Source organism: Pelobates fuscus, chromosome 7, assembly GCF_036172605.1.
Source record: "Pelobates fuscus isolate aPelFus1 chromosome 7, aPelFus1.pri, whole genome shotgun sequence".
NCBI classification, from domain to species: Eukaryota; Metazoa; Chordata; class Amphibia; order Anura; family Pelobatidae; genus Pelobates; species Pelobates fuscus.
The window spans coordinates 74,550,498-74,576,781 of NC_086323.1; the positions used below are offsets into that span (position 1 = coordinate 74,550,498).

The following is a 26,284-nucleotide window of genomic DNA, read 5'->3' on the forward strand; positions in this document are numbered from 1 at the left end:
GCAAATGCTTACAGCTGAATCCTGGCTATGTTTGTATACTTTTTATTTAAAATTGTATACAATGTAACATTCTTCTTCTTTTGCTGGGTAAGTATATTAGTACTTAGGCAATACTGTATATTAGAACTTCGACACTTCGGAACTTCGACACTTCGGAACTTCGATACTTCGGAACTTCGGGACCTCTGCAATTCGGACATTCGGAAGTACCTGAATGTCCGAGTTGCCCGAAATTTGTCCGTATTCAGCCCAAAACTAATTGCACATGTCTACCAGATATCATCCATTCTTTGTATCTATTCTATATATCCTTACACTTTGAAAAGTATTAAAACAATGAGCTAAACTGTCAGGGAAAAAAAAATCATCATTATCCAAACCACTCTGTGTCCTTGCTTGTTTCTGACCAATCCAATATTTAGAAAGATTACAGGATGTTTGGTTAGAAAACTGCCTTGAGATAATGCATTTTTTTTTTTTAAATTAACAAAATGTATTTATTTTCTAGGTATACATCTACGTAGATATTGTCATGAACCATATGACTGGTTATGGAGCGGGAATTGGGACAAGCTCCACCTGTGGGAGTTATTTCAATTCAGGGGCAAGAGATTTTCCAGGAGTCCCATATTCTCGTCTAGATTTCAATGATAAGAAATGCAGATCATCTAATGGAGGTATAGACAACTACAATGATGCTTATCAGGTACTGTATGGCTATGAATGCTGATACTTGTAGCACAGTTCATACCATTGCAACATTCCTTTCAATTTTGTTCATGGATATTTCATCCCCATTGCAATCTGGCAGTTGTTTTTGTTAAAAGGAACTAAAGCAAGACAATATCATATTTGAATTTTGAACTATAAATGTACATTGTTGTCATATTCTGTATTCTCAGAGGCGTACCTAGCGTCCTTGAAGCCCACTCACAATAATACATACATACACATACAGGCACTCAGTCACACACACACATAGAAACACACAATCATGCATGCAGACACACAAACACACACTCACAGTTACAGTGACACACAATCAACACACTCACATTCACAGACCCAGACACACAGAAGACTTAACCATGTGTATAACCCACTTTCTTAAAGCAAAAGAAAAGACACAGTACATTTTTTTCCCCCGCAAAAAAACGGCTATAAGTCTGTTCCTTGTGCCTCTAATGTAAAAGTAGGAATCTATCTGTTCTGCTTTGACCAAACAAATGTTTGTTCTCTGTGCACGTCTTTTCCACCCCTTTCTTCCTCTTTAAGAGAACTTGTCTTGTCTTGGCTCTGTCCATGCACAGCCCCATTCACAAAACGAAGACACAGCTTATCGAATGAGTGAAATTGCTGCTTGAAAATTATTTATTTATTGAAAAAAAAACTAATAAATGATGTATTAGATAATATCAGACACCATAGATCAGTATCTGTGGCTCCTATTTTTTTTTTGTTGGTCATCTTCCTTCCTAGTGAAGAGACTTTCTTAAGTTAAAGGCATTTATTTTTTATTTTTGACAATTTTTAATGCAATAATAAGGTCACTTACTGCATGGGAGAATACAGAACTTTTTGTAAAGTGCATTTTCAACATTTTGCTTTTTATTTTTTGTTGTTAATGCAGTTAGTATATTAAATATGTGCAGTGCTTTGGATGAATAATAATCACTGCCATTAAAAAAAAAGTACTTACTAAATGTTCTGACTGGCAAACTATCCCCTGCTGCTGCCAGCAGATTTGTAGCAATAGCTGGATTATCTTTTGTTGGGCAATAAAGCAGGTACAGAGGGTACCAGTGTAGAGGGCACAAGTTCCCCAAGCTCCCCCATGCTGGCCTTGCTTATGAGTCTCTTCTCTTCCCCCAGAAGCACCAAGCACTCACCTGTCACGAGCCGCAGGTTGCCATGAGAGTAGAGGACCTGGTGCTACTGGACTATTGGGACTCCTCTTCATTGGACAAGCCAGCAAGGCCCGGAACTGCATAAATATATAGCGGTACTCGCTATATATGTTTGCAAATAGGTTGCCCATGCCCATACTGCAGACTAGTTATAGTGTACTAAAGCAAATGCCCTATTAGACAGTACATATACAGGGGCTTGCCCTGCTGACAACTGATTTTTGCCCCACTGATAGGTGCCAGTTCCGCCAACCTCTAGGTATGCCCCTGTGTGTTCTAGACAACATTGTACTTTCTGAATGTAAGGGGTATATACCAAAGCTAGCTGTCATACAAATGATCTGCTGACCAAATACATAAATAAAATAACTCTACAATGTCTGTTATATCACACAGGTAAGAGATTGTCAGCTTCTTGGACTCCTGGACTTGGCTTTGGAGAAGGACTATGTCCGTGGAAAGATCGCCGACTATCTGAACAATTTGATCAGTATTGGAGTTGCTGGATTTAGACTTGACGCTTCTAAACATATGTGGCCTGGTGACATTAAAGCCATTCTAAACCGACTCAACAACTTGAACACAAAGTGGTTTGCTAATGAAACCAAACCCTTTATCTTCCAAGAGGTAAACGTGGCTCAACAAGAAACTGTTTTATGAGGATCCATTAGTTAGACATTAGTTTTAACAACGGATGGCTTGTCGCCAGGGCAAACTTTTTCTCTGGGTTAATAGAAAAACGTAACTCCTCTAAATTCATTACCAGTTTGTTCACAAAAGGGTCACCCACAAGTTCCTCTACTTATTTAGCTACAAAAATTGTGATGGTATTTCTGGATGAGCCACATCTCAAAGTTTCTAGTTCAGCTCATAATTGTAAAAATGGTTCAGGAAAATAATAATTATTATATGACTATAAAATATTATAGATCTCAAATGACTTACCACAGACATGACCATATGCAACATATCTGGCATTATCTTCTAAATATTTTGCACAATAATTTGTTTTAACTTGATGTAACTGTGTTTTGAAATTAGTTTGTTCTTGATCTTAATGACTTTTTAATTACACAGATTTAATTTAATTACACAGCTTTTAGTTGGACAGTTGGCAATTTCTTTTTAGTTGGACATAAAATGCTCTGACTTATTTTTAAAAATTGTTTCTTTGAGATGATGGGAAATATCTGAAGACCTTTGACTTCTTATATGTGTGAACTCGCTGTAATGTTACGTCAAATGCATGTCAAATTGCGTTAAGGAGAGAGGGTGGAATCTATTGAAGGACCGACAAAGCCACTCAAACATCTTATCGTAATGTGGTCCTGTCATTTAATCTTCCAATGAAAAACATAGCGGTTATGTAAAAACTGCAATGTTTCTATTCTTTTTGTTACACACATCTCTAGAGGCTGTCTTTTAGATAGCCTCTAGTGGCAATCCTACTTTCTGCAGGTTTACTGAAAATGGATGAGGAACCTAAAACAAATATGCATATAGTGCAGCGTTAGGAATACAGATTTGTAAAGACTTGTAAATTATGTCAATTGCTTTTCATATAGTTTATAAAAAAAATTAAAACTCTTTTGTCACATTTATATAGGTAACATTTGTTCATCTTCAAATAGTCATAGTTACTAAAAAATAAAAAAACCTCTGAGCTGCAGTAAAATGAGAATTGTACATTTTAGATGAAAATAGGAGAGGTGACAAAAAACATTTAGTTTGAGCAGTTGAAGATGAAAGCTGACAGCATCAACGCATGTCTTCGTTAAAGATTGTCCTTCTCAGTGTCATGTGGGTTCCATGGTAATTTTCTGATTGCCAGACAAAACAGTAAGCACTATGAAGCCTGTTTAATAAAGAAACTGAAAACCCTTCCATTGTAATGGTCAAATTCAGGAAAACCAGTCTCATTTCAATCTAAGGAGCATAGCTGGTGGCAGTGGCGTGCACACAATCCATGGGGCCCCAGTGCAAAATTGATCCATGCCCCCCCCCCCACTCCCTTTGCTCCCCCCTCCTCTCACTCAGCCCAACATAGACACAGAGACACAGAGACACAGAGACACACACACACACACACACACACGCACGCACGCGCGCGCGCGTGCATGCATGCGCATATATATATATATACACACACATACAAAAACGAGTTATAGGTGCTTGTGTTTAAATAAGTTATGGTGTAGCAGCTAGAACACTGTGTAGGTGCTCCAAAATCACCCATTAGTCAGAATTTGAAAGATACACACAGATCCAGGTGTAGAAGTGGATAACCCCTGAATCACCTGGTGATGTTAGTGCAGCGCTGTATATTTAAAAATTATTGGGTTGGTTGGAGTCAGACATGTAAAGAAAAGGAGAGAAGGAGAGAAAAATATATAGTGTGATACTATTAACACAATAAGTGGTGAAATATGGTGAGTGGTAACAAACTCACATGGTCAGGGGCCTTCAGGTATAGGCTCCAAACTTTACAGCTGTTTTTAGGTAGTATAAAACCCCTTTAAACCTTCTGAATGGGTAGTTGTTTCCTCCGTATGGTATATATATCAGAAGAAAAAATGGAGACAAATATACTAGGTGTAGTGAGTTAAACACTTAATAATGAGCTAAAGGTTGTTTGGGTGTGCTCACCTGGCATAGAGCCTTCCAGACTGGCTCTAAGTACAAGCGTTTGTGTCTGTTCAGGGTGACACCTTCCCTTAGATACCGGCAACACTGGAACTGGATCTGTTTCTTTAAATGCACATACGTGCTATTTATTGGTACAAAACAAATACAAATATATAAAAACACACATACATACATGCATACACACACATATATACAAAATGTTTGTCACCCTCCTGTTTCCTACCATTTAGGTGCAGGAGGGTAACTTTCCCTGGGGTCCAGTGGTGGCTCAGGTTGATGGGAGTCAGAGTCCCCACTTTGATAGCTGGGAGGAGTGACCGAAGCAGTCACTTGTCATCACAGGGGGCCCGGTCGCGCTGTTAAAGCACTGCAGTGCTTACCGGGGACCCTTGAAAATCCATACCCATCGGGTGGCCCTAACAGCATGGGCCACCTGATAGGCCCCTTGAACGTGCGGCCCCGGCGCTTTGCCGCGTGGGCCGTGGCCGCAAAACATGGCGACTGGTACCTGGGTCACAGGGGTCCGCAGGGACGGCCGGGCCCCCTGGAGTGACTGGCCCGGTCACAGCTGTGACCCCTATATGTAAGCCACTGGCTGGTGGGTTGCTAGCTTATATCATCCCTCCCTTATTTATATGAACTCCTATGATAACTTTTGACCATTTGCTATAGCTTGCTTCTCATGGCATCCTACTTCTACCATCACTTTAGGATATAGCCCTCTGGGAGTTTCATTTCCACGGGACACATAGGGTGTCCCTTTAGAAAATATATGTAATTCAAACTAATTATCTGCTAATTCATCTTAATTCTAATATAAGAGTGTCTTTCTATATTGATATTTTTTAGTTTATCCTTTATTGTGGTGGAATCTCGGTAAAAATAAATTTAGTAGGCCGAGATTACCACGTGGCATGTGTACGTGCATATGCTGACGTATCGATCAGTTGGTTGCACGAGGCAAGATACGATCAGTAGTGTACGGAGCATGTGCAAGAATACAGGATATAGTATTCCCCTCCTCCATTGTGCTGGACAAGCCATGCGGTCAAGCAGGAAGTTAATTCTTATTTGTGTTGATTGGTTAAGAGAATGTGCGGGTGGAGCTTAATATGGGAGGAGTTATGTGCCTATATAGGGAGCCTGCACTATTGTCCGGGGCTCAGAACTTGCTGTATTTTGGTGACGTTAGTCCCTCTGAGTCCCGATCGGTGATCCAATAAAGAATCTCTTCCTTCCTGAAGAAACCTGTGTCCATCTCTCTGTGCTTCGCTTCCGTCAGTTTCTCCGGTATCATTTGGTGCATTGGCCGGGAAACTCATCGTTCAACGGTAGCTGAGAGGCAGAGGCGTGAGACGGTCTATCTTTGCCCACGTTCTCTACGGCTGCACCCCTGAACTTCTGCGTGGACCTCCCTTCGTCTCGGCGCCACTGGTCTGTTGTCCAGGAGATCATCGGCCTCTACGTAAGAAGTGCTGGGGTGTCCCCGTCGATGAGTGTGAACTCAGGTTCAGGAACGAGGAGGTAAGACAACTGCTGTTTTAGACGGCAGACCCACTAGGGGTATACCGATTGTGCGGTAGGCCCATAAGGGGTTATTTGTGTATGGAATCTGCCCCCTCTGTCGGAGGGAAGGAGCGAAGGCGCACCGCTCGATCGAACGCTCTTTAGTCAGACCGTTTGATTTTGTTAGTCAGGCGGGGTTCTGGTGTAAATAGCCCTAGCCGGACACCGGTGTCTTGTCTAGACTAGCGTTCTAGGGTGTATATTACGTTCGCTAGGTCGGAGGGACCGGGAGACTAAGCGGCGCCTGTGTAAATTCGGTTCGCTAGCTCTCAACCTATCTTGGCTAAGTGGGAAGGCGTGTAAATTTGGAACCCACTAGATTTTTGATAGTTATCGACTAAGAGGCGCCTGTGTAAATTCGGTCCTCTAGCTCGCTATATGTGGTGCTTGGGCAGTGTGGCTAACCAAAACGGGTGTACATAGTTTTAGGTAGTCCATTCAAGGTACTGGCCAATAGTTTAGTTGGGAATTGTAAATGTGTTAAAGATTGTTTAGTAAAGTGTATATCTTGTTAGATAGCGCGAGCTCAGCCGTCTAGCGAGAGTGTTAATAGTGTGTTGCTGTATTATAGTGCACGGTACCATAACCTTGTATATTTACTGACACTGTATATAAGTACTAATCACTGTCGTCCATTGCATGTTTAACACCATAACCACTAATAATTGTATTGTGACCTTAAATTGTGCTTTGACCTATGCTAACCGTACTGTAACCGCTATTTGTAAAAGACGATGTTACTGGGGTGTGTTATAGACGGGTAATTCATATATAGAGAATTATAGCGTGGGTGACTGTATAGTTTCGCCAAAGGGCATAATATTGATTATATAGTGACTGGTGTAACAGCTGTGTGTGTACGGGAATTCCCTGAGTGTTTATTGTGTTATTGTGTACGTTTCACTTGGTAAACGTACCACGTGGTGCTGTTGCCAGAGGAAACGGGTGTGACTGTTGAATAGTACGCGTGTATAGTATTCGTTGTCAACGACGTTCCATTGATAAGTATGGGCGCGTCGCAGTCAACGATTCCGGATCCCTTTGGTTGTATGGTGAAGAATTTTAAAAAGGGATTTAAAACCTGTGATTTTGGGGTTAAAATGTCTCCTGTACGTTTGGTCACTTTGTGTACTAGGGAGTGGCCTACTTTGGTTGCGGCATGGCCGCCACGTGGCAGTTTGGATCCAACTCTGGTACAGCGCTTACACGTGGCTGTATCAGGTAGGCCTGAACTTTACGGACAGTTTCCTTATATTGATTGTTAGAGACAGGCCGTAAATGACTCGCCAAAATGGATTCAGACATGCCACGAGGAGCAATGTCGCCTCATGGTGGCTAGGACTTGTTTGTCCACTAGGACTGGTGTTAGGCCCATTTTGGACACGCCCCCTGAGTCCGAGATCCCTTTGCCGCCCCCTTACTTTCCTTTAAGAGGAAGTGACGCAAATGCAGGAAGTCCTGCACCCCTCCCCTCATTGCCCTCATCCACTTCCGCTTCCTCCTCCAGTACAGAATCCACCCCCTCTCGTACTAAATCTCCCCTTCCGGAACCAGAGCCAACCCCCATTAGATCTGAATATCCTGATTTGGCGCCACTTCAGACTTCCGGTCAAGCTTCTTCTAGCTCAGCTCGAAGTGTTTTATTTACTACCTTTTCCCAAAACCAAGCTCCCACACCCTCATGTTTTATTACCCCCCGACCGGAACCTCTAACTGACGCCCCTCCACGTAGCCCCATACTAACCCGACAACTGACCGGTACCCAACAATTAAAACATTATCAGATGCCTCTTCGTCTGAATCCCGGGTCAGCCTATATCGATGCCGCAGGTCAAATGGCACATGCTGACCCAGTCTTCGTATATGTCCCGTTCACGACAACCGATCTCTTAAATTGGAAGACCCACAATTCCTCGTATACTGAGAAACCACAAGCTATGACCGATCTGTTCACCTCAATAGTTCAGACACATAACCCGACATGGGCTGATTGCCAGCAGTTATTAATGACTTTGTTTAACAATGAGGAAAGGACAAGGATTAATCAAGCGGCCATTAAAGCGCTAGAGGATAGAGCCCGTGCTTTGAATCAAGCCAATCCAGCAGCATGGGCCGCAACACATTATCCTAACACCGATCCCGACTGGAATGTAAATGGTGCTGATATGGTTCAACTCAGAGCCTATAGAGACCCTATAATTGCTGGCATGAAAGCCGGAGGAAAGAAAGCCATTAATATGTCGAAGACAGTTGAGGTGATTCAGAAAAGTGATGAAGCGCCCAGTGTCTTTTATGACCGATTATTGGAGGCATACCGCTTGTATACCCCCTTTAATCCGGAGGACGCAGATAATTCCCGAATGGTGAACTCCGCCTTTGTCAGCCAAGCTTACGGAGATATTAAGCGCAAGCTACAGAAGTTAGAAGGGTTTGCGGGTATGTCTATCACCCAACTAATGGAGGTAGCGAATAAAGTATATATGAACAGGGAAACAGAAAGTAAGAAAGAGGAAGAGCGCAAGATGCGTAAAAAGGCAGATATGTTAGCGGTAGCGATCGCAGGCGTAGATAGACGGGGCCCAGATAGAGGCGATGGTAGATGGAATAGGGAGCCCTTGAGTAGGAATCAATGCGCGTATTGCAAGGAAGAAGGGCATTGGAGGAACGAGTGTCCACAAAGAGAGCAGTACGAGAGAGACCAACCCAGGGCAGGTTATGGAAACTTTAGAGGCAGAGCGAGAGGTAGAGGAGGCCCCGGAGGGAGTAATGGTAATAGAGGGAGCAATGGGAATAGAGGAAGTGTTAGGGAAGATAGGTATTTCCCAGCAGCGCAAAGGTCCCGCGATAGAGAAGGCAGGGACTTTGTAGGATTGGCTGACACGGTCATGGAGGACTATTGATACCGACCGGGCTCCATCCCCCTTGGTCGAGCGGAGCCTATGGTCGATGTATCAATAGGGGGAAAAAGCAGTGCGTTCATGATCGACACTGGTGCTGAACATTCGGTGGTGACTGACCTAGTTGCTCCTCCATCTGGAAGGACTATCACTGTGATAGGAGCAACTGGAAGAAGTGCTGAAAAACCGGTTCTTAAAAGTCGACTCTGTACATTGGGAGGCCACGTAGTAAAACATCAATTCCTTTATATGCCTGAATGTCCAGTCCAATTGCTGGGACGTGATATGCTATCTAAATTACAAGCGCAGATTACGTTCCTACCAAATGGAACAACATCCTTAAAGTTTAATGGACCTTCAGGTATTATGACATTATCCGTACCAAAGGAAGAAGAGTGGCGACTTTATACAGCGTTGACTAGCCAAAACCCTAGGAGTGATGAATCCTTATTCAACATACCAGGAGTTTGGGCAGAGAACAACCCACCAGGACTGGCCCGCAATATTCCACCTATTAAAATTGAACTAAAACTTGGGGATTATCCAGTGAGCCTAAGACAATATCACATCCCACAGAAGGCTAAGAAGAACATCCAATCTTATCTGGATAAGTTCATACGGTATGGTATCCTAAAATTCTGTACTTCCCCCTGGAACACCCCATTGCTGCCTGTTCAAAAGCCCGGTACAGATGAGTATCGACCTGTGCAGGACTTGAGAGCAGTCAATGATGCGGTTGTTAGTATACATCCAGTTGTACCCAATCCATATAACTTGCTTGCTTTAATTCCGGGCGGGGCTACTTACTTTACAGTCTTAGATCTCAAAGATGCCTTCTTTTGCCTCCGAATTGCCGCAGAAAGTCAATGTATCTTCGCTTTTCAATGGGAAAACGCTGTAACGGGCTCAAAACGCCAAATGACCTGGACAAGACTGCCCCAAGGGTTTAAAAATTCACCTACCCTATTTGGTTCAGCTCTAAGTCAAGATCTACTGGATTTCGAGTCCATCCCAGGAGAGTGTGTATTGTTACAATATGTAGATGACTTGTTGATAGCAGCAGTTACAAAAGAAATATGTCAGCAAGCAACGCACGATCTACTACACATTCTCTGGAAGGCAGGATACAAGGTGTCTAGAAAGAAGGCTCAGTTGTGTTTGCCAACTGTCAAATATCTGGGATTCCATATCTCTGAAGGTCAAAGAATTATGGGGCCAGAGAGAAAAGAAGCTGTGTGCCAAATACCGATACCCAAGAATAGAAGACAAGTGCGAGAATTCTTGGGGGCAGCAGGCTTCTGTAGGATATGGATTCCCAGCTACGCGATATTGGCAAAACCTCTGTATGCAGCTATCAAAGGTACAGAGCACGACCCCTTCTTATGGACTCAAGAACAGCAAACGGCATTTGAAGATGTGAAGAAGGCTTTGATGAGTGCCCCAGCATTAGGTCTACCTGATCACACACGACCATTCTACCTGTATGTACATGAGCAAAGAAGAATGGCTGTGGGAGTATTGACACAGTACTTGGGATCATGGCAAAGACCTGTTGCCTACATGTCTAAGCAACTGGATGCAGTGGCCAGCGGACTTCCACCTTGTCTAAGAGCCGTAGCTGCAGCCGCCCTGCTAGTAGCTGAAGCCGATAAACTCACTCTGGGTCAAGAACTTTATGTACGAGTCCCACATGCAGTACAGACGTTGTTGGATTACAAAGGAAATCATTGGTTTAGTAACAGCCGTATGACCAAGTATCAAGCAATGTTGTGTGAAAACCCAAGAGTGCATTTAGAGACTGTAAACACCTTAAATCCAGCTACCCTTTTGCCACAACCTACTGAAAGTCAACATGATTGTTTGGAAGTAATGGATGAAGTATTTTCAAGTAGACCAGATCTTCGTGATTTTCCCATCCAGAACCCCGATGTTCAATATTACACCGACGGCAGTAGTTATGTGAAAGAAGGGATCCGCTATGCAGGATATGCAGTAACAACAATAGACAAGGTGATAGAAGCTCGGCCACTGGCGAAAGGAACATCAGCACAAAAGGCAGAATTGATAGCACTGACACGAGCGTTACAATTGGCTGAAGGTTTAAGAGTGAACATCTACACGGACTCCAAGTATGCGTTTTTAACCACTCATGCCCACGGAGCTTTATATAAAGAAAGAGGACTATTGAATTCAGAAGGCAAAGAAATCAAGTATGCAGCTGAATTCCTACAACTATTGGAAGCAGTGTGGGAGCCGAAAGAAGTCGGTATCATACATTGTCGAGCGCATCTGAGAGGAGATGGTGATGTAACCAAGGGAAATCGGATGACAGACAGTACAGCTAAGCGTGCCGCTGAATCGGGAAGACAGGAATATGTGGGGCATATAGCTGCTCTTATACCAACTCCACTGTCTCAATGGACTCCAGTTTATACAGCTCAAGAAGAGGAGTGGTTAAAGACTAAACCTGGAAAGTATTTGGAGAACAAATGGTATCAGTTAGAAGATGGAAGAATAGTCATTCCAGCATCACTAGCGGTAGAAATTGTCCAAAATTATCACAACGGGACACATTCTGGGAGAGACAGCACAGAGGAATCTCTCAGAAAACATTTCTACATACCAAGATTGTCAAACTTGACTCAGGCCATTGTACGAAGGTGTGTAACGTGTGCTAAAAATAATGCAAGACAAGGACCAGTAAAGCCACCAGGAGTCCAGTTTATGGGGGGACTCCCCATGTCCGATCTACAAATTGACTATACAGTGATGCCTAAATCGGGTGGACATCGTTACCTGCTGGTAATTGTGTGCACCTATTCAGGCTGGGTAGAAGCATGTCCTACTCGTACAGAGAAAGCAGGAGAAGTTGTGAGATTCCTGTTACGAGAAATAATACCCCGATATGGACTACCCTGCTCTATAGGATCGGACAATGGTCCAGCTTTTGTTCATCAGTGCCTACAACAACTGACTCATATGCTTGGTATAAAGTGGAGGCTACATACGGCATATAGACCCCAGAGTTCTGGTAAGGTAGAGAGAATGAATAGAACTATTAAGAATCAGTTGGCTAAAATGTGTCAGGAAACCCAACTTAAGTGGAACGTTCTCTTACCCATAGCTCTATTGCGAATCCGCAGTACACCTACCAGAAGGATGGGCCTCTCTCCTTTTGAAATCATGTATGGGCGACCACCTCCCGTACTTGGTAACTTAAGGGGGGATTTGAGTCAGTTGGGAGAAGGAATTACCCGGCAGCAGGTTGTAGAGTTGGGTAAGACTATGGAGGAGGTACAGAAATGGGTACAAGATAGATTACCTGTGAATATTTATCCCCCAGTTCATAGTTACCACCCAGGAGATCAAGTGTGGATTAAAGAGTGGAATAATGTACCGTTAGGGCCCAAGTGGAGAGGTCCTTATGTTGTTCTCTTGTCTACCCCTTCAGCGATAAAAGTAGTGACTCCGTGGATACATCACTCCAGGGTTAAACCAGCAGCAGTTGATTCTTGGCAAGTTACAGCAGATCCAGAGAATCCCTGCAAGATCCGGTTAAAACGCACGACTCAGTCGGAGTAACGAGGAACTTTATGGATTACAAATTTTATTGTTACAGAGATTTGGTGAAGTGAGTGTTTAGACGGCCATAATAAAGCCTGTCCGCTCACCGACGTATAGTGTATAAGCCAGGAAAGTCTCGAAGGGACTCCTGTGAAGACGAGCAGAACTCCATTCCCTGCAGCCCTTACATCCTGGAAGCTGAGGTGCCTTCGCACGGACGAAGACTGAGGATGATGGCGAAAGATGTGTTCTTGATAATGTTTATTTATGTGTATTTTTATATTCAGGAAGGTGGAGGTACCGACACTCCTAGCTGTGAGGTATGCATTAAGACTACAAGAACAGGTAACCATATTTCCCAAACCCTAATTTGGCATTCACAATACGAGTGTAAAGGAGATGTATCAAGATGTAGATACCTAAATATAGAATATAGTGTGTGCCATTTAGGAGTAGGAGAACCTAAGTGCTTCAGTCCAGAGTATCAACCCCGTACAATTTGGTTGACTCTCAGGAATGGAGATCCTCAGGGGACCCTGATTAACAAGACGGTGTTAGAATCCGTACATTCTTCGGGTGTTCTGCTATTTGATGCATGTAAGGCGATATCAAGTGGTAGAAAGCCGTGGAATGTATGTGGGGATCTTAGATGGGAGAGGACGTATGGGTCTAACGATAAATATATTTGCCCCAGTAGTAAAAATAAATATGTGAGTCCTAGATGCCCAAATAGAGATTATAACTTTTGCCCATATTGGTCTTGTGTGGGGTGGGCAACTTGGGGACAGACAGTAGACAAGGACATGATAGTGACTAAGTTGCCTACCAGCCCATATTGTAAGTCTATGGAATGCAACCCAGTCCATATACTTATAAATAACCCCGACAAGTTCTTAGATACATATGGTAATTTATTTGGGTTTCAAATATATGGGACGGGTTTAGATCCTGGGACAGTATTGTTTATAGGGATAGAGACTGATACGGTATCCTCCCAAACTCATCAAGTATACCATTCCTTTTATGAAGAGATGAGTATAGATAATAAGATCCCCCATAATGCTAAAAACCTGTTCATTGATTTAGCCGAAAGTATTGCCGGTAGTCTTAATGTTACCAACTGCTATGTGTGTGGAGGTACTAACATGGGAGACCAATGGCCTTGGGAAGCAAAGGAGGTAATGTCCGGTTCTGAGGCAGTTGACCAATTAATATCTACACAAGTCGATTATCATATGAGTGTTAGAGGTAAATCTGAGTGGAGATTGAAGACCTCCATCATAGGTTATGTTTGCATAGCAAGGAAAGGAATGATGTATAATACTTCTGTAGGAGAATTAACTTGTCTAGGGCAAAAAGCTTATGATGATGATACAAAGAATACAACTTGGTGGTCGGTTTCAAATGTCTCAGAACCATCTAACCCGTTTGCTAGATACGCCAATTTAAAGGATGTGTGGTTTGACCTATCTATCACATCTACCTGGAGAGCCCCAGCAAATTTGTACTGGATCTGTGGTAAGAAAGCCTATTCGGAGTTGCCACAGGACTGGGAAGGGGCATGTGTGTTGGGTATGCTCAAACCATCCTTCTTCTTGTTACCTATTGAAACAGGTGAGACTTTAGGTGTTAAAGTGTATGATGTGAATCATAGGAAGAAAAGGGGACCCATAGAGATAGGCGCCTGGGAAGATAATGAATGGCCTCCCCAGCGTATTATAGATTATTATGGGCCAGCCACGTGGGCAGAAGATGGTACCGTTGGTTATAGAACCCCTATTTATATGCTCAACCGTATTATACGATTACAGGCGGTGGTTGAGATTATTACTAACGAGACATCACAAGCGCTCAATCTTCTAGCGAAGCATAATACCAGGATGAGGACAGCAGTCTACCAAAATAGATTAGCCTTGGATTACCTTTTGGCAGTAGAGGGAGGTGTATGTGGGAAGTTTAACCTGAGCAATTGCTGTCTTCAAATAGATGACGAAGGGCAAGCAATAGCTGAGCTTACTAGCCATATGGTTAAACTAGCGCATGTGCCTACTCAGGTATGGAAAGGGTACAATCCAAGTAGTTGGTTTGGTAGCTGGTATGAGTGGTTTGGAGGGCTTAAGGCAGTGGTAGGTGGAGTCCTACTGATTTTAATGTTGTGTCTACTCCTGCCGTGTCTTATACCCTTAGTAGTTAGGTCTGTGCAAAGCCTGATAGAAAATATAGCAGAGAGGAAGGCTGCTGCACAGATAATGGCAATTTATAAATATGAGGCTCTAGATCAGGGAGAACCAATACAGGAAGATGAGTGTTGAAGATTCACATCATAAGATAAGTCTGGTCTGGTTCAAGGTAACTTGCGGTGTATGCAAACTAAGGTTAAGTGATGCCTCAAGTAATTGTGAAATATCAAGAGGCATCAAAGGGGGGAATGTGGTGGAATCTCGGTAAAAATAAATTTAGTAGGCCGAGATTACCACGTGGCATGTGTACGTGCATATGCTGACGTATCGATCAGTTGGTTGCACGAGGCAAGATACGATCAGTAGTGTACGGAGCATGTGCAAGAATACAGGATATAGTATTCCCCTCCTCCATTGTGCTGGACAAGCCATGCGGTCAAGCAGGAAGTTAATTCTTATTTGTGTTGATTGGTTAAGAGAATGTGCGGGTGGAGCTTAATATGGGAGGAGTTATGTGCCTATATAGGGAGCCTGCACTATTGTCCGGGGCTGAGAACTTGCTGTATTTTGGTGACGTTAGTCCCTCTGAGTCCCGATCGGTGATCCAATAAAGAATCTCTTCCTTCCTGAAGAAACCTGTGTCCATCTCTCTGTGCTTCGCTTCCGTCAGTTTCTCCGGTATCATTATGGTCATTATAACTTTTTTGTAGGTAATTGATCTTGGAGGAGAAGGCATTTCAGCCAGTGAGTATTTTGGAAATGGTCGTGTAACAGAATTCAAGTATGGTGTTAAGCTTGGAAATGTAATTCGCAAGTGGAATGGAGAAAAGATGGCTTACCTAAAGTAAGTACATAAATATAATAATCTAGGGGTTAATGGAGATGAAGCTCTTGACCCATGCCCATGAAATAGGCACATTTATTTAAAAAAAAAATAATAATTTTTTGCTACTTTTCATGTGCTCTTACTTTGTGCAGAGGGAATTAAGAATGGGAACAACACTTGTGTGTACTGCTAAAGTTGACTCTTTGCACACTGTGCAAATGCTCTTGCTGCTCCGGTCTCTCTGTCCTCTTAAATCTACACTCACTACATCCACCTTTTTTTTCTCTTTCCCAGACTCAGTGGTGGAAGTAATGTAGAGGGCCCTGGTGCAAGAAACTTTTGTAGGCCCCATTTTTGCAAAAGTGGCAAAAAGAGATCCTTACCTACCATGTAACTGCCACAATGCTATGCCAGCTGAGGATCTATAATTTGTCCATCCTTGCAGGGTTGTATTTGTGAGCAGTGTTTGTGTGTTTAAATGTAATCATGCTTTTGTGTCTCGTATGTGTGTGCATGTAGGGGTGTATTTGTATGTACTGTTGCCCAGTGGCGTACATACCAGGGTCGCAGGGGTCGCGGCTGCGACCGGGCCCGGCCCACCAGGGGGCCCGGCCGCCCCTGCGACCCGGTATGTAGCCACTGGGCCAGCCTCTTCTCCTGGGGGGCCCTAGAGCCGGCCACCTCCGGGGCCCCCCGAGGCTGGCCCTGCTGCCACCCGGCTGGCCGGTCCTGCGGGCGCGCGAGGGAGCACTCTCCCCTGAGTGCTTCCTCTTCAGCTCCCTCGCGCACAGCGTAGGGATGCCGGCGCCGGAAGATGACGTCATCTTCCGGCGCCGGTGTCAGTACGCGACGCGCGAGGGAGCTGAAGAGGAAGCACTCAGGGGAGAGTGCTCCCTCGCGCGCCCGCCAGCCTGACTGCCCACCGGGTGACCGCACCCCCAGGAGCCCAGCAGCACCACTGGACCCCAGGGAATCCCCTCAGCACTCCAAAAGGTAAGGAGGCTGGGGGGATTAAATACAAAAAAATGTGAGTGTGTGAGTGTGTGAGTGTGTGAGTGTGTCTGTTTGATGTCTGTTAGTGAGTGTTTGTCAGTGAGTGTGTATGTATGTCTGTCGCTGAGTGTGTCTCTGTTAGCTAGTGTGTATGCGTCTGTTCGTGAGAGTGTGTGTGTGTCTTCAGCACTTACCTTTCTCCAGCGCCGGACTCCCTTGGCGCAGGGGAACCCTCCGCCTCTCAGCTCCGAATGCGCATGCGCGGCAAGAGCCGCGCTCGCATTCAAACCGCCCATAGGAAAGCATTACTCAATGCTTTTCTATGGACGTTCAGTGTCTTAGAATCGCGGAAGCGCCTCTAGCGGCTGTCAGTGAGACAGCCACTAGAGGCTGGATTAACCCTCAGTGAAACATAGCAGTTTCTCTGAAACTGCTATATTTTCAGCTGCAGGGTTAAAACCAGAGGGACCTGACACCCAGACCACTTCATTGAGCTGATGTGATCTGGGTGTCTGTAGTGGTCCTTTAAGTGTGTGCATCTGTATGCACTGGCGTACATACCGCGGTCGCAGGGTTCGCAGCCCTGCAACCCCTGCGACCAGGTGCCCGCCGCAATGTGTTGCGGCCCCGGTCCGCCAGAGTAAGCGCGGGGGGTTGGGGGGGGCCCACGGATCAATTTTCGCACCGGGGCCCCATGGGTCATGTGTATGCCACTGCTGTTGCCATTGAAATCAAGTGGTGTACTTGTGTGTAGTGTTTGTGTTTCAATCCAGGGGTGTGCTTGGATGTAGTGTGGGCTATTATATGTGGATGTACGTTTTTAGTTGTATTGGTGTTTGAATGAAAGGGTTTGTTTGTATAGAATATTTATGTTTGCAGCGATGTGTTTGCATGTTGCTTTGGTGTTTGCTTTGGTCCAGTAGGCCGGTTATTTGGTCTGTACCTCTGCAGGGTACAAACTGTTATGGGCAAATGCAAATATTACAAGTTTTAGAATGAAATGTTGTATTTCTTAAACTGTGTACTTTGTCTTTAAGAGATATTGCAAATTGACAAGGTGTTAGAAATGGAACAGATTGTTTTTTCATAGATGTTTCTTTAAGCAATAACCTCAGTGCATATTATGTTCATGCCATTTTGTCCCAGACGAATTGCAATAACAATAATGCATAAACAAGCTTCAAGGCTATGCTATGACTCTTTCAGTACACAATATTCTGTGGTAACCCCAAGTTAATGGAACTTCCCCAAATCCGGGATCTCCCACGACTGTGCACTTACGTCTTAGTATAAACAACAGATAAGCTATTCAGACTTTGGGAAGCCATCTTGTCCCAAGTTGATGGAAGTTCCCCAGGTCCGGGAGTTTTCCATGACGTGTGCACTTGCTTTTAGTTATGGACTTTTTCATATATGAACTATGGTGACCTTAAAATGAAGACACCTAAGGTATAAATAGGTGTACTTTTAAATGTTAAGACACAGAGGAGAGACTTGGAGACAGACGCTGCTCCATCTTAAAATGACTGAGAGGCTGACATGATGACATGTTCAGGAGGGTATGTTAACCTATTAATGATATTTGCAAGCATTTAATTTCATCTTATAAACTCTGCTATAATGGATTTGATATGTCTATATTTATATTTTTATATAATAAATATCTAAAAGACAAAACTATTGCTTCCAAGACAATCCTTATTTTATATTGTATTCTCAATTATTTACATATGTTAAATAGAGGATCTCTTACTAACTATATAACATTATGGCTAAGATATCTGTATGGTTAGCCCTGCTAAGTTCTATGCTTTAAGACATTATAGAGGTAAATAAGGGAACCGCCAGCGGTTACAAAACCATGTCTCTGCCTCTTGTGAGCACCGTTTTTTCAGAGTGATGCAGCTGGTTACCATGGCAATGCTCTGATAATATGGGAGCTCGCGAGAAGACAGGCTGCTTGTCCTGCATAAAAAGGGAAAGCATTCAGTGCTCATTAACACACAATTGGTAGAGGTAGGCAGCAACCCAAATGAAGGAGAACCCCTCAGGTCCTTCAATAGATGAACACAGAGAAAAGAGATATTAATAAAAAATATATATATATATTACATAATATAATATATATATATATATATATATATATATATATATATATATATATATATATATATATATATATATATATATATATATATATATATTTATTTAGGGCTGAGCCAAGTGGAGAGAAAGATAGTCCAGTAAAATATCACTAGGATACCAGTGGATAGTCAGGAATACTTGATAGGGTTCCTTGGTAGAGGTAGGTGCGTCTGGTGTTGACCGTTCAGTATATGAAAATAAAAGAGGTAGAGGCGACCAATAGTGCAGTATGTCTAAAATTCAAGGTGTAGTAGATAGCAAAAGTAGAGAACTCACATTCGGGAGAGCTATGGCCATCTCTGGTGTGAATCGCGTACAGCGGTATATCCCCGCTTATGGGATATGTAGGGAAGGGGTCTCCATCAACACCGTCTGGTAGTCCAAAACTCGGAAAAGAGCAACAATAGTGCTCTCAATTGTGATGGGGTTCAATGTGCAATAGGTAGAGAAAGGTACAGAACTCACATTTGAGGGAGCTATGGCCAGCTCTGGTGTGGATAGCGTACAGCGATATAATCCCCGCTTATGGGATATGTAGCGGAAGTATGTCCGTCAACACCATCTGGTAATCCAAAGTTCCAAGAGAAAGGTAAAAAGCAACAATAGTGCTCTCAATTGTGATGTGATAAGAGTAAAATAGAAGATAAAATAATACTTACAAAGAGCATGAATAGGCGTTGGTGGTATGATCCCCACCTGGGATTTCTAAGAGTACTGGAACAGTAAAATTGCCAGTGGAAGTAAAAGTAACCAGGAACTTTAAAATGCCAGGAATAAGTAAAAAAGTTTAAAGTGCATAGACAGTGCAATAAAAAAGGATTGGTACGGTAAAGTAGCCAAAAAACTTTTATTGTTCTAAAATACACAGTAAAATAAAAGAGTGAGTAACCATAAACGCGTTTCACCATAAGTGGCTTCTTCACAATGGAATGAAAATAATAACCTGGCAGAGGATGTTTAAATAGGGCTGTGGTAATTAAGAAATTGTGCCAAAATTGTGATTGGACAATCAGAAACAGTTTTTTAGAAATAACAGATAAAAGTACATATTAAAGTGTACAGAATGAGAAGTATATGGTGTGAATATATATATATATTTTTTTTTATATTTGCTTTGGGGTAAAAACGAGGGGTGTACCAGTAAATAAATGATTAGCTTGTGTGGGTCAAGTGACGTGGATGTCCTGGTCGGCAGTGCATTATGGGAAATGTAGTAGTATCACGCCCGTCGGCTTGGTATAGGGGGGCGTGGTGAGAGGTGGAAGTGGCTGATTGCATCATGCGTTCGGTCAGATGCCGTCTGCCATGATGCGGCTGGCGGAATACACAGGGGAGAGGGAAAGAGAGCCAACCATGCATACGTGGTTGGAGGGGAGTGTTTAAACACATAAGTGCTGAACCTCTATGTAGAGGATATCGGCATGTGAGTGACAGGAGGGAGGGGGGGGAGAGGGGGTATAAAGATAAGGGCAATAGGAAGTAAATTATATAACAATAAAGGAAAATACATAAATAAAATACATGAATAAAATATATGCATAGTGAATGGAAATACATAGAAAAGGATTATACATAAAAAGGTGGAATATAAATCACAGTTCAGTATGGAGCATGTTGGTACATAGTACAATTCCAGACATAGTGGATAAGGGCAAAAAGTGCATATAAGTAGTCGAATGAGGTCTGCAGTACAATAAAAGTAAAAATAAGAATATATATATAATTAGATAAAATTGAACAGATCAAAATCTACATTTAAGCCAGATGGGGTGAGTTTTTAAATTAAAAGCCCATTCCATCTCAGCTTTTCCAAGTATATTCTTAATGTTTCCACCTCTCCATGGTATTACACATTTTTTTTTTTATGCCAATACACTTAAGGAGTTTTATGTCATTGTTATGTGTGCAGCTTGCCCTGCATGCACGGAGCATGTCGCTCACTGTCAAATCTCCTCTCCACTCCTCCGTGAAGGGATAGAACTTCCTCTTAGGGCCGGTACTGCCCTGCATGGGCTCGCAGGGGAGATCCCTTGATCTCTCCTGACTGCCTCGGCCCATGGCCAGTCCGGGCCTGCTGGGGGAATGCATTTGATTGAGAGATGAAAGCAAGAGATTAGCATAGGGTATGTGTATTCTGATAAATGCATCCTGTGAGTTTTCTCCAGTACCATCTCCATCAGATATATGACACTTGGTAAGTATGATTGCTCTAGTGTTTGACCTAGCTTACGTGGAATGAATACCTTTTTATGAACTGTCTTCTTTCTAGGAATTGGGGAGAAGGATGGGGTTTTATGCCCAATGGCAAATCCTTGGTTTTTATTGACAACCATGATAATCAGAGAGGACATGGTGGTGGCGGTGCTTCAATTCTCACCTTCTTTGATTCACGGTAAGAAGTATATAGCCCTTGTATTTGAACTAAGCTTCGCCATATGTCAATCTCTCCCCTTCCAGTCACATACATTAAGTTTCCTCCACACTGGAACTGGTCTCCCAGATTATTAAAGAAATTAGCAAATTTGCATTCTAGAATCCAATGAATGCTTTGTGCCTCTGTAGAGTATATTTGAAGTCTACAAGTGCAGCATGCAGTTTCTTGTTGGAGAGAGGGTTTAAACAAGCAACACTCATATTGCATTCATATAAAGACAAAGGCCTCAATAAGCTTACCAAATGATTCAACACTATTAGAAAAACTTTTAAATTGATTTATCTACACAAGTTCCCATATATTTTAATGATGGCTACTGTAGATAAATGGGAAAGTTTTTCTAAAAATATTGAAACATTCAGAAAGCTTATTAAATCAGTGTCAAACTGTTTTATATTTTTCTTGTTTTTTTTTTTGGGTGGGGGGGGGGGGGGAATCTATATTTCCAAAAGAGGTAACACATAGTTTAATGTTTATTTTCTTTGCAGTCTGTACAAAATGGGAGTTGGGTTCATGCTTGCGCATCCCTACGGCTTTACACGAGTCATGTCAAGTTACCGTTGGCCCAGATACTTTGTAAATGGAAAGGTAACTAATATTTTTAATGTTAAACTTCATAAATTACATTGGTATGTTTTTTACCCAAATATACAAGGTTGAATATTTTATACCACACTGCTAACCTTATAACCTCATTACTAATACTAACCTACTTAATTTAATACTAATCTACTTAACTTATTACATATTCTTAAGTTATTTATTCCTTGACATTATTGTTGCTGCCTAAATATTATGTTCACAAACATGGTATAATTTTAATAGGTCATTTGGTTTATATTTTAAAATTGACATTGACGTCTAAGCTTCCACTGGTATTTTAGGATATAAACAACTGGATGGGGCCCCCAAGCAATGCTGATGGATCCATTAAAACAGTAACCATTAATGCAGATACAACCTGTGGGAATGACTGGGTTTGTGAGCACCGATGGCCTCAAATAAAGTAAGTTTACTGGATCCAAAAATGCAACGCTTGTACAGTCATTCAAGTTACTAATGACGATCTTCTTTTATTTTTATTGTTAGAAATATGGTCATTTTCCGTAATGTGGTTGATGGTGAACCATTTTCTAACTGGTGGGACAATGATAGCAATCAAATTGCATTTGGCCGTGGAAACAAAGGTTTCATTGTTTTCAACAATGATGACTGGTGAGTGCACTGATGCTTTTCTAGTTTCTGTGTATAACAAATGTTCATGTTTCAGCTTTGGTTACATCTCACCTTCATTTTAACATGGAGATCGTGTTTCTAAATATGATGGATAGAAATAGCGATAGTAATTAAAGCTGACCTGTGTCTTTGGATTACAATATTGAACTACAACTGTTCATAGTTGGCTCAGGGTTTACATTTTTTTTTTCTTAATTAATTTAAATATTTTAAAATTCTATATTTAGCGGGGTGGGTGGAAGTTAGTGGGGAATTGGGGAGTTTGGTGTTAGGTTAGCTATGGTTGGCGTTAAAAAAAGCTTTAAAAAAAAAAAAAAAGCTTTAAAAAGATGGAAAAAAGTAAAACAAAAAAAGTTTTAATAACGTTTAAAAAAAAAAAAGTGGAAAAAATCCCAACCCTCTTTACCCTCATAAAAAAATGAACCCCTTCCCTGCTAGTTGACCACTGCCTACAGTGGTTAAAATACAGATCACAGTATTATACTGTGACATAATTTTTTTTTTTTTTTTTTAACCCTCAGGGGTTAAATTAATTTCATTAATTCATTTAAATATTTTAAAATTATATATTTTGGTGGGTGGGAGTTATAGGAAATTGGGGAATGTACTGTTAGTGCTGCTTACTGCTAGTTAGGGGTTAACGGTAAAAGTTTATAAAAAAAAATGTTTAAGTAAAAAAAAGTTTAAAAGAGTAAAAAAAAAATGCTCATTACCACTACACTTGGAACAAACTAGCGTAAAAATGATCCCACGCTAAGGTTTAGAAAATAGCTAAGGTTTTAATCCAGTACCTGCCCTTTCACTATATACCTGCCCATCTTCCTTGCACACCTTCATGGATGGAGGTGGACACTTAACGGAGCAGGCGGCAGAGTGCACAGTGCAAGAGGTGGGCCCATCTGTGAAAGTGGGCAGTACTGATGGTGAAAGGGGCAGGTCTGTCCCTAAAGAGGGTGGCTAGACTGACTGAAAGTCTGCTCCATCAAGGTTGACCATGCATGTAGCTGAAGTTCCCCTGTATAGGCATAGTGCTCAATATCTTCCTGCATCTTAATATCCTTTTATTAACAGTAAAAAAAAGTCAAGGAAAATTCAGGACTGTTAGTATTTATCTTACTAATACACCAGGAGAGAGGCTTAGGTGAGAAAATTATCTTCCCAGCTCCTGGAATATTGCTGAAAGTAGAAGGAATAGTACTGGAAGTGTAGCCCCATACCAGCTTTGGACAGACTTGGACATGTATGTCATGTTCCTTTCAGATTTAAGGAACCCTACACTAACCCCATTTTTTTTTTTTTTTTTTTAAAACCGTGTACAGGTGACCCTCACTTACCTCACTTACGACTTGGTCATAAAACAAATTGCTCAAAAAGTGAGGTTGCTCTAGAGCAGGTCTATGTTCGGGGGAATTCCTCCAAATATAGACCAGCTCACTAGCACAGGAAATCCCTAGAATCAATGTTTGGGAAAAATTCCCCGAACATAGACCAACTCTCTAGAGTAGGGAATCCCTCTAATGTATGTGCGGAGAAATTCCCTGAACATAGACAACCTGTCTAACGTGGGGAATCCTTCAAATCTTAAATCTGAACAGTCGTAAAGCAGATAAGTCGCAAAGTGAGGACTACCTGTAATATAAAAGATACATACAATTAAAGTGTTACAGTGAAGCCTAAGATAAATATAAGAGGTATTGGATGAGCTGTAACATAAGGAAACAGTATGTATCTGTTTGTGTGTTTGTTTTTTTTAGAAAGTCATGTGGATTTCTTAATTTATTGAAAAATTATACTTCCACAGGAACATGGATGTCACTTTAAAGACTGGGCTCCCAGCTGGTTCCTATTGTGATGTCATCTCAGGACAAAAAGAAGGAACCAAATGCACTAGAAAACAGATCAGTGTGGGCAATGATGGCTCTGCTCGCTTTCAGATTAGCAATACATCTGAAGACCCATTCGTTGCAATCCATGTGAATGCCATGTTGTAAATAATACATTATCTAGTACATTATCATTATTATACTCCTCACGTTTACAATGAGTAAAACTTAAAAAACCCTAATTTTTTTTTTTACATAAAGTCTGTCACTTACACTTGCATTTCTTGTTTGTTTCATTCAAACTTTATTGACTGACTCTTAAATACTTATAAAATATAAAGGTAAATCACATAGGGTGTGTTGGAAGTGGGGGATGGGGGCCGTGGACGAACAGTTTGAATAGAAGAAATACAAATTAATGGTGTGTGGGGAAAAAAAAATATCCTATATTTTCTGTATTTGTGCCAGTTCAGTCCAAAATCAAGTTTGCAAAAATAATTGCTAATGTGATAAACAGAATAAAAATATGCATTTTAAATATTATTGGTCCAAATTAGTGTGCTAAAGGACTATAATACTGTGTACTGTGGTCAGCCAATGTGCTATAATAGCTCTAAAATAGTTCTAATTTTCAGTTGTGAAATTTTCCAAAATGACTAAAATAGGGTAGTTTTTTAGCGCTGTACAGTAAATAATCATGCAAAATAAAGAGTACTTTATTTGTACTTACTCAAAGGGACTGTGAAGAGCCTTCCCAAACAATTAACTACATATATTGTGACACAAACCAACAAGTTTGTTCTGCACAAAGCCACACAAAAAATATATAAATATAACACAATAAAAAGTCATTGCACAGAAAAATTATTTTACGGTAAGCAATACTTATAGGTATATTGGTCTTGCTGAAAACGTGGTCATATACAAGGGGACACCAATTATTGCCTTCATATGATGTAATAATGGAGTAGCACATCTCTACTCACAAGAGCCTACAATCTAAGTTGTTTTGGCCAAGAGATGAAAAAAACTATTCAACCAGATTCTTTGCAGAGAAATCAATAGTGTAGATGTGAAAAGAAAACAAAGGTTTGCAATGAGCAAAATCTAGATGTTGCTGAGATAAGAGACAAAAATTATGCAACATTGTTTATAAAATATGTGGCTAAGGAAAAAGGTGAGAATTAATTCCCAGATTTTACTAGTAACATGACGTAAAGTCATGATTTTATTAAAGACACGGAGGCGAGTATTATGCATAACTCTTTCTTTATTTCCTCAGCAGCAAAGATAGAGGAATATAAATATTATCAAAATGAAAGAAAAAACTGTACAGGCATAACAGGTAGCCAATCACATAATAGAGGAAGTAGCTATATATGTCCTGTGTCTCCCACAATCCCCCTCTTTCTTGCGAAACCGAAGACCAGGTAAGATAAAACGACGTCCCACTTGATCCAAACAGGAAACGGGAAACAAAAGGATAACTTCAAGCTAAAAAAGATAGAGAAATATGGTAATTTCCAAACTCAAAACTGTAGACTTACCAAACATAACCGTGAGGGGTTCTACATGAAACAGGATTCTGGAATAGAAAAATATATAAGATTAGAAACCAATATAAAACTGCCAAAATCATCTAAGCATGATAAAATTACACGATACAGAAACATGATCTCAATACAGACCTAATTGACAACATACCTGTATAGCATCGAAGCATCTCCTATCCCAAATCCACACCGGGAGGCGAGTAATAATACTCGCCTCCGTGTCTTTAATAAAATCATGACTTTACGTCATGTTACTAGTAAAATCTGGGAATTTTATTAAAGACACGGAGGCTCATATTATGCAAGTTCAAAGCTGTGCTATCACTTGAGATGCGATGTGTTCAATTGGTCTGAAATAGAAGTCTCTGAAGGTTGATTCTCGGGACCAGTCCGCTGCGCGCATGATGTCTTCCAGACGGCAACCAACTGTGGATGCCTTCGAGGCCATAGCACCTCGTACAGAATGAGGCGTAAAGATAGACGTGTCTATACCCGCTAGGGATAGAAGCCAACG

The 26,284-nt window shown here is 41.6% G+C and overlaps 1 protein-coding gene across 1 annotated transcript in view; it reads left to right on the forward strand.

The window, feature by feature from the left end:
* The window catches only part of LOC134567926 (pancreatic alpha-amylase-like), a 66,891-nt gene extending 42,432 nt beyond the window's left edge, over positions 1-24,459 (forward strand). The window contains exons 3-10 of the mRNA XM_063426079.1: positions 509-706; positions 2,304-2,534; positions 15,471-15,604; positions 20,994-21,116; positions 21,647-21,746; positions 22,043-22,164; positions 22,248-22,373; positions 24,196-24,459. Of these exons, the coding sequence (XP_063282149.1) occupies positions 509-706; positions 2,304-2,534; positions 15,471-15,604; positions 20,994-21,116; positions 21,647-21,746; positions 22,043-22,164; positions 22,248-22,373; positions 24,196-24,385 (1,224 nt within the window). The 3' untranslated portion in view covers positions 24,386-24,459. The remainder of the gene's footprint in view (positions 1-508; positions 707-2,303; positions 2,535-15,470; positions 15,605-20,993; positions 21,117-21,646; positions 21,747-22,042; positions 22,165-22,247; positions 22,374-24,195) is intronic.
* The last annotated feature ends 1,825 nt before the right edge of the window (positions 24,460-26,284 follow it).